Genomic DNA, 10,065 nt, shown 5'->3' on the forward strand with positions numbered 1-10,065 from the left:
TCTTGTCAACCTGTTCATTTATTTCCGTCAGGTGTGTTGGAGCACGGAGACAACAAAAACCTGCAGAATACTGGCCATCGAGGTCTGGAGTTTCATTCCTTTGGTTTAGAAGGAAGTTAAAGCATACAGGCAACACCAGGAGTGCCAAGCACCAGTCCTCAAGGACCATAATCCTGCAGGTTTCTCATGTATCCCTGCTTCAACACATTTGACGCAAATGAATCAATCATGGTGCAGAACATCACAGGCAGTTGGCACATTTAATGTGAGTCAGGTGTGTTGGAGCAGGGATTCATTGAAAACTTGCAGTACAGCGGCCCTTGAGGACCAACTTTTGACACCCCCCAGGCTACATTATCAGGCCCACCTTGCTAGTTTAGGCTTCTTTCTGAATAAGTTAACATGGCGACTAGTGTGGAAATAAACACGTTAAACCAATAAATTAGACCAATTAAAACAACTGCAAAATAATTGAGAAGTGAAATATCAATATTTTTTTGTCTACGGTAATCAAGTGTGATGACAAAACTACAAATAAATAAGATTCTAAAACAACCTAGCTAACTAGCTAGCTACCTAACTGCTAGCTTGAAGAAGATATGACAGGCTAACTAACTGCTAGCTTGAAGAAGATGAGACAGGCTAACTAGCTAACTGCCAGCTTCAAGAAGATGAGGGAAGTTAGGGATCTGATTCAGCAGCTAACTGCTACCTTAAAGTAGATGCAACAAGCTAGCTTGCTAGGCTAGCTAACTGCTAGCTTGAAGAAGATGAGACAGTTTAAAGATCTGCTTCAGCAGCTAACTGCTATCTTAAAGTAGATGCAACAAGCTAGCAGCCAGCTAACTAGCTAACTGCCAGCTTGAAAAAGATTAGTCAGTTTAAAGATCTGCTTAGGCAGCTAACTGCTAGCTTAAAGTAGATGTGACAAGCTAGCAGCAAGCTAGCTAGCTAACTGCTAGAGTGAAGAAGATGAGAAAAATTAGACAATATGCTCAGCCATGGTTGTCATGGCAATATAAAGTCTGAATCAAGTAACAGCGACAAAGTCACACTGTCAACATGTCTCAGACTGGTCAATCGCTGATCTGTCTGATGTAAATATTTAAAAAAGTCCACCTCTGTTTGAAAACTGCTGCAAAACTGCTGGACGATATTTGGTCACTGATATTAACATTTTCGTTGTAATTGATTCAATTACAAAAAATATTGTGCAAATGATTTGAAATATCCAGAGTAGGTGTATAAAGATGTTTAGTTTCTACCTTTGGCACATCTCCAGCCACAGATTGTGGTAATATACATGGGAACAACACAATGCAACATATTTCTAATTCTGCTCACTTCAACACATTAGGATCAATTATCGATGGATGGGACGCAGAAAGACGGATTCATCATTAGAGCTTTTGGCCCTCACTGTCTCATACAAGCTCTACCAACCACTTACCACTCCGAGCGTTATTTTCCACTACAGAGCTCGTTTTAATGGACTGTGGAGATCTGCGCTGGGGAATACATGTATGAAAGTTTTGGAATCAGACGTGAATTAAACTGTACTGGTTTAATTTCTGTCTAAAGTTTGGAAATCCACTGCTTTCTCCATTTTACTATAGTTTCTTCTTCCTCTGCTCAGAGGCACATTTTTCCTTCTATCACGAATTGTTTACCGTCCTTTTTTCTTTTTCTCATTTTCCATTACATTAGCTTTGGCTGAATGTTTCCCTCTCCCACGCCACATTACTTCTAGTTATTAGCATGAAGTGCTTATTAATTCACCTTTTTATTGGTTTTAGTTGTCTCTGTGCTCATTTGTGCATTCATCTCAGTCTGTTGAAGTGTGCTTTTGTGTTTTAAATTATCTTTTCTGCTTTCTACTTTAAATATTCTGAACTGAAGTGAGTTTATTCATATGTATTTATGCCTTTCAGGGAATAAGCATGAATTTTTTAAACATCCTATTGACCTCGAGGTCTCTGATGTTTCTTCCTCAGAGAGAACAGACTTTGAATTACCCTAAATCAACTTTTGGTGGTCATGCACCGGTGTAAATTTAACAAGTGAGCATCATGTATCACTGCACAGGCGGAGGATGTGTGAATGTGACCCATTCACACTTGTCTCATAAGAGATAAATAAAGCGGAGGTGAGATGACCCGCCGTGTGCTGAAGCAGATGACTGGCTGGTTGCAGCTTCTGTCACTGTTTGCTGTTTGAATCCATATTGGCTGCTCATGGTCGGAGCGCAGAAACTCCCTCTGCTCATCACATGGATGAAAACTCGACCCCCAGATGTTGCTGCGTCCTTCATTTGCAGCTGATTTCTGACATCTTGTGTTGTTTCATGCATTGCAGCTCTTTCTTGGTGGGTGTTGGATTGATCATAGTGCAGATATTCGTGATCTGAGTGGGAGACCGGTGGTGTCGACAAGGCATGCAAAGGCTGACAAACTGCTAGAAAAGTACCAGACATGGGAACATTTTTGAGTTTTTGTTCCAAAATTTATAAAACTTAACGTCATTAATCGTAGACTAAAGGACCGTTTATGCTTTAAGTATTTTGAGCTGAGTAGTTTATGCTGCAAAGTATTTCTGTGGGAAGTCGGATCATCACTAGGTAGGCAGGGTTTAGCCCAAACACCTGGCAACCCAACAAACAATGGCGGACAACTAACTTTGTCCCATTATTATATCTAATCAAAGTAAACAGCAAAGTAACACGCCAGTAGATCCACCTTAAACCTGCGACACACTCCGCGAGAAGCGACAACTTGTTATCTTGTTCTCCAGGCCCCATGGAGAACAGGACGTCATTTTGTTCTTATGGACATGACTGAAGACAGTTTGACACTTCAGGCTGGCAGAACTTTTTTCTTGTGGGGCTCTGAGAAGTATCATGTGATTGGTCAGACGTTTGAGGTGGGCGTGGTCGACACAGTTGCTGCTTCCGCGTTTTCTCTGATGCGGGTTAAACGGATTCCTTTATTTTTAAAAAAAAAAGCTGATTGAGGTGAAAAAGTAAGAAAAGTTTTAGAAAGTGGTGTTTAAAACACAGACCCAGCAGCGTGCACGGCGTACACAGCCTGCCCTGCTGTGGACAAAGTTTCTTATTAAATATGAAAAAAAGACGGGTTCATTGCACATTAAAGTGAAGACACGCCCCATTGTATTGCACATGAAGCCTCTCAGGGAGTACAAACGGACCTACAAGAGAGAAATCTTTTCTTGGTCTTGTGGCCTCAAGAGCAAAAACTAAAATGTAGGATGTAACAAGCTTAATCATGTTTTCCTATTGACCTACAACGGACAGGACCCGAGAAATGGTTTGGTTAGATTTGGTTGTTTGATCCACTGTGGAACAGAAAGACGCCGCATAGCATAGCAAAGCGTAGCATAGTAAAGCATAGCATAGTGAAGCCTAGCATAGCGAAGTCTAGCTTAGCAAAGCATAGCATAGTAAAGCATAGCATAGCAAGCATAGCATAGCATAGCAAGCATTGCATAGCAAAGCAAAGCATAGCTTAGCAAAGCATAGCATAGCATAGCAAGCATTGCATAGCATAGCGAAGCATAGCACAGCATAGCATAGCGAAGCATGGCATTGCACAGCATAGCAAAAAATAGCTTAGAGAATTATAGCTTAGCATTGCATGGCATAGCAAAGCATAGCTTAGCAAAGCATAGCATAGCATAGCAAAGCATAGCGAAGGGACTTGAGGCGTATTGCTCAGAAATCACAGAAATCAGAGGACGATAAACTAGAGCACTGTAATATTAGCATTTATATATATAAAAAAAAAACCAAAAAAACAGGTTACATAGTCAGGTTACATTTTAGGAGTTTGAAAAGGTAAAAAATCACCTAAACCTCTTTAACGTCATGGCAAACATACATCCAAACAAACAACCATCCTCCCATCTACAAATCCTTTTCCTTTAGAAGAAGAGTCCCAAACAGCTGACTCTTCATCATCTTTGGGCATAAAAAAACTAAATGTTAGTGTTTTCCATTCAATAAAATGTAAAAATAATGTAAGTTTTAACTCCAGAATATGTGTTTTTCAAGACAACAAAGTCATAACATGTTGTTTACAGCTTTAAAACCACATTTAAGGGTACACTGCCCCTTTAAGAAGACACATGACTGAAGGTTTACATGATTTTGATTCCATCACTGTCTGCCTGCTGGCTGTAATGTCACATTAGACTTCCAATCTGTGCTTTGATTGTAGAGATAAAAGGAAGCTCTTCTTCCTCTCTCAGCTTCTCCGTTTCGTCTGTTTTCAATCAATAACAACGGTGTAAAATGTCGTGTGCTTGCTGCTCATCTGAGCTTGTATTGACCTCGTTTTAACACCTGAATTCATGCATTATGCTCATATTTATGCTCTTTCAGCCTTGGTTTGAAGTTCAAACCCAGAAGCAAAATGTACTTAAAACAACCTATTTGTGATTCCTTTAAAATGTCAGAAAAATATAATCAAATAAATAGAAAAAAACCCCCATAATGTTCAGAGCAGCCAAGCTCTGATAAAAACCAAAGATAAAAACGCGCCACCTATGCCTGCCTTATTTTTCATGAAAGATGTCAGTTTATAGTTTAACATTGCTTGACAGGTTTCCTTTGATCTTTTCTTTTTACTTTCAGGAATTAAATATGTACCTAACTCATGAATAAGCAACTGTGCTTATTGTTATTAAATAAAAATAGAAGAGTAAGGAACGCGTGCCAACATACACTAGGAAATCCCTTTGGGAGTTTTAACGGTTCCTTAAACGTCTCCATTCTGTCAGGAAAACATCTATTTTTATTTTCATGTCTTACATCTTGTTACAAGTCTAGTTTCTGGTGGATAAAATGCTTCGATGTCACATGAAAAACAGAAGATTGATGCCATTCCTGCTGCTTTCGCACACTAAAGTAAGCAAAACAACTAGATTTCAGTCAGAAAATCGTACATTTCCATCGCCTGAGGGGATCATTAGTGCTGGCAGGTTTTGTGCTATAAAGGAAATGTTGGGAATGTGGTGCAGCAAGTTTAGAAAGTAGGTGTCTGATTCAACTGCATCCATTTACAGATACTTCTGCCACAGCAACCATTTTTCTTGGATAGCAAAGACATTTTCAGAAAAGTATTTTTATAGAACACTCAGCCTGTTCGCATGAGTTCCAAATCACACATCTGATTCCACATGCACTCCTGAAATACAACATTAAAATATTATTGCCTATATTTAATTGTCCATGTAGATCTACTGTACATGTGTGGTGACATGACTTTAATTTGTTTCCAATAAATAGCGGTTAATGCAAGAGCAGATCATCTTAGCGTTGGCTTAACATGGCAAAGTTGGAGGAGATCACGACTTCTAGTCAGGCTGGGAGGCAGCGCAGTTGTGCAGACGTTAAAAACACTCCTGCTGCTTCTTTCTTCACACATCAGCTACACTGCTCAATGTTGCCTCAGCCATTTCTGGTGGCATTGCTCCATCTGCTCCTTCTGCAAGGTAACGTGAACTAAACATGTTACAGGAGGACTCCACTAGGGGGCGCATTGTTAAACTCACACCAGATTATGTTGCTGTATTTGTAGGATGGTGTCGACAAAAGACAAAGACAGTGTTTGGTTCATTTTCAGATCATAGCAAGAAAAAAAAAAACAGGAGAAGCACCACCTTATATGGTATGTAAGAGAAACTTTCCATCATCTGTACCTGTTACTTCCCCCTAGTGGTTATTTACAGATTGCAGCTTGCAAACACGTAGCGTTAATTAATGATTATGTGCACAAATTATGTTTTTTTGTTTTTTTTTTATGAATTATGCAAATTTTCTTCAGATTTTTAACAGATGCCCGTAAACAGAGATGGACTACTTTGTCATCATACTTTGATGGATGACAAAACTGCATCGGCTGCCATGGAGATGGTGTCTGACAGTAGAATAAATGCATAAAATCCTTTTAAGAACAAAGACAAAATCTGTAAAGAGAAAATATTATATCTACACAGCAGGGATCCTGAATCCTGGTCTTCGATGGCCGGTGTGCTGCAGGTTTTACAAGGGTCCTTACTGGGACACCGGCCATCAAGGACCAGGATTCAGGATCCCTGCTATATCGAGAATAAGAAAAGGGAACAATCATTAGGTACCATTATAATGTAATTATTGAAAACAACCAGACAACTCACATTAAATAGGAAAATTATGATTATTCAGGTTTGTTCAGGTCCGTAACTGTAATAATTTTCATTATTTTCCACCACGACAGAAACCTCAACCAAATCCCAATATAACCCAAAACAACTAGATATTAAACCAGTTTCCACTGAGGGACATGGTGACGTCCCCACAGCAACACACGAACATGGTGCATATTTACGTGTCAGACAGTATCAAACGGCCGCAATGTCTGACGCAATCTCGTATGAAAGAACACAGCTTAGATGTGTGTGTGTGTGTGTGTGTGTGTGTGTGTGTGTGTGTGTGAGACAACATACCAACGGCCAGATTAGCGATGAAGAAGTTGGTGACAGTTCGCAGTGTCTTAAAGCGATAGATGACGTAGATGACCAGAGAATTACCCAGAACCCCCAGCACGATGATGGTGCTGTAGGCCAAGATTAACACCACCTTCAAACACACAAGAGCAAACATCTGTTAGAGGCAAACGCGTCTGCGGATCAGCTCGGCTGGAAATCCAGGAGTAACTAAAGACATGAAAAGTGGAGTTTAACCTGTAAACTGCTTATTTTGGGAACAGGGAGGATTTTACCTGCACACTCATCAGTCTGATCGGATCCTCTGGAAAATTCACTCCCTCGAACCCTGTAGGCAGACTCGGGAGCTGGGCGCTGACGTTTGGGTCGTAGTCAGGGTACCCGAGGTTGTCTGGGTCACCATTAAACGGCGGCAGGAGGCGGAGCTCATCCCGCGTTGTGTTGACGGCATCGACGGCCTCCATGTCTACTCATATGTGTCCGGCCGGCAGATCCATTTTATAGAGACGGGTTCACGCTCACACAGCCTGCGTGAATACAAACAAACAGAAGAGGAATATTAGCTCATAATGCTAAAAGAGGCCAAGAAACATGTCATACCAGACAGACGGAGGACACAGTATAAACATAAATCTTAACATCTATCATAGATTATGTTTTGCATCGTTACATAAAAGTATTTGTTAAAAGAAACAACAAATGCGTCCAAAAGAGAGCAAACAGAGACCAGATTCCAATACTTATTCATTTCAATAGGCTCTACTGTATTACAGTGTAGATTTACTTACTCCCATTAATTCTACTTATACATATGGTTTATAAAGGCGCAGTTTCAGATGTAGTTATTAACTTTTTTCGGAACTGTAAAGAAAAAAAAAAACTATAATTAAAAACAGAAAGACGAAGAACATTTACTGTTGGAGTATGTTGGTATAACCTTGAAACTTTAGTCTAAAGTAATGGTTCAGATGGAAAACCAGTAGGTATAGATGTTTAAAAAAAAACTATTACCTGTGATTGTTCTTTAAAAGTATTACAGGTGGTCCAGGTTTACGAACAAGTTCCGTTCCTGGCGTAACCAGAAATTCTGCGTAAGTCGGATTTTTACCCTTAAATATCCCTTAAATACGTCCTTAATCACTATGTAAGTATCTAAATACATGTATTATACATCAGATTATTGGGGAAAAAAACTACAAGACATAAAGGTTTTCAATTTATCAACATTGTGGACATATAAGGTGTCAATTATTTCCTAGTTTTGCTGTTTGTTGGTTTGTATCATATGAAGCCATAACTGTTGGCTGGTGGTGATGGACGACCCATTTGATGCTAAGCTAGCGCTATCATAAAGCTACTGCCACGAAAGCAGCCCGCAGGTTTGCCAATCTCATCTGCTCATCATGTATCCTGTTCGGCAGATTATCTGATGATCTACGACTGGCTGTAATCTGATCACATCCATGTTCCACACTGGTTTCCAGGTCAAGGGATTAAGAACAGCGCAGGTAGATTTGGGATGATGACCTGGTTAAAAGCAGGAATGAGCTAAAATGGGGAATGACGGAGTGAAGCATTGTGTTGTGTTTGTTTTTCGCATCAGTGTGGGCAGTTATAGTGGGAAACAACTGGGAGCTTGTCCTTCTAGGACACAGAGCTCTTCTGCTGGGTCCTTTTCAGAAAACAAAGGGAGATGTCCAGGATGCGATCAAACCAGATATCCACTCTCTGTTGTAGAGGAGCAGTGACTCTTAACAGGCCCTCCACTGATGTTTGAGACTCTCACCCCTCTATTTCCTGTAGAAAACCACTTCCAGCTGCTTCTGTCTGCATTTTCTCAGTCCCAACACCAATCTGATGACCACCGGTGGCAGCTGGAATGAAGATGGACCAGTAAATTGAGAGCTTTGCCGCTCGGGTTAGGCTCTCTCTCTTTACAACAACAGATTGGTGCAACAGCCTCATTCCCGCTGAAACAGCTCCAGTTTCCCATCACTCCCTGTCAAAACCTTGAGATACTTGAGCAGAAACTCTTCACTTCTGGTGTTTTGGAGGGTATGTGGTTTTAAAATCAGCACCTGTTGCTGTAAAATCTGTCTTATGCTAAAGACGGGCATCAATCCTGTGTCTTTTACACAGCAGCAGCACACTGAGGCAGAAACCGGTCCACCTGAAACTATAAAACCCAACAGAAGATGAGCCGAATTGTAAAAGCATCACAATGCAGAGAGGAGAAAACAACGAGCACTTCACAAGCGTTGCTGCAACACAGCAGAGCAGCAAGGGCCGCCCTTTTCAGCTGCTGAAAATGTCTGGTAAGTTGAAGATAAAGCACATTTAATGGTTGAAAATTACATCCTTTACTGTATCTGTTATGATACTACAGCTGGTTTCTTACCATCCAACATGGATCTGCTTCTCCCAAACCAGGCTGAAAATAATATTAAAAAGGTGCATCGTCAACGTGCCCTGAGGTATGTCAGCGAACGCATCATCCTTGATGATGCCGAGCCGCAGATGGTGGCTGTACTGGGCAGCTCCCAGTGGTCTGGCAACCTCAGGCTGCTAATATTCAGAAAGAAACAGTGAGGTCCTTCTAATTTGTAAATGTGCTGAGTCAGCATGTAGGCAGGGTGAATATCATCAGATATTTCAGAAGTGTTTTTGTCTTCTTCTACTTTTTTTTGTAAGAAAAAAAAGCTCAAACGTCAAACCAGAAAGAAACTTTTCAATAAAATAATTTAAATTTATAATTGTTTGCAAAGACAGCACATATATGCTCAACTCCTCCAGGAACTTGATTAGTTTTATGCATGTTAAACTCTACCTCAGTGCCGTTACGTCATTCTGATTGAAGCTGCACGTGTTGATGAAGATTTCTGGATGTTTTCTTAAAGCTTTACGACCATTTATAAGCTGAATTTTTTTTTTTTTTTTTTTTAATGTAAAGCAGGTTAGTGATGCGCTCAGTGCTTTCATACAGCCGCCGCTGTTAACTTGATCTAAATAAAAATACTCAGTGGTCAAAGTTTCTGCAGATTGGCTGCACATCATGAATAAGTGATTATTTAGATTTTGGATCAACGTTATTGGCTCTCTGACAGTATGACTGATTTATCAATGCATTCTAACAGCCATGGTTACTTCTGTCTGCACCACTCTGTCCAACCCAACCATCAGCAAACCTGACAGATGGTTGGGAAAAAAGAATTCAACTTATTGTCTTTGAATTAAAAAAATATCCCACTGGTTTTGTGATGCTGGTCCATCCGGACCGTCGCCACCTTGGGAGACGGATGCCGGGATGTTCCAGAGACGACACACTTAAACTGTGGTTCACAGGTGGGGGGATGTCACACCAGCTGAATGAAAGCTTCTTAACACTCGCCTGCACATCCAGCTGTGACCTCTCCGTTTTTCGGCCCTGCAATGTAGGCCAGTCAAACAGCCTCCAGGGGTTCCAACACACACACACACACACACACACACACACACACACACACACACACACACACACACACACACACACACACACACAACAACTCTTCACACACAAACCTGGAA

General features: G+C 40.7%; 1 protein-coding gene across 1 annotated transcript in view; it reads right to left on the minus strand.

The window, feature by feature from the left end:
* The window catches only part of npy2rl (neuropeptide Y receptor Y2, like), a gene marked incomplete at both ends in the record, with an annotated part of 50,672 nt that extends 43,707 nt beyond the window's left edge, over positions 1–6,965 (minus strand). Inside the window, 2 exons of the mRNA XM_079258052.1 lie at positions 6,502–6,634; positions 6,777–6,965. Coding sequence (XP_079114178.1) covers positions 6,502–6,634; positions 6,777–6,965 — 322 coding nt within the window. The remainder of the gene's footprint in view (positions 1–6,501; positions 6,635–6,776) is intronic.
* Positions 6,966–10,065: the final 3,100 nt, after the last annotated feature.

Source organism: Telmatherina bonti (genome assembly GCF_933228915.1).
Source record: "Telmatherina bonti genome assembly, chromosome: 18".
NCBI classification, from domain to species: Eukaryota; Metazoa; Chordata; class Actinopteri; order Atheriniformes; family Telmatherinidae; genus Telmatherina; species Telmatherina bonti.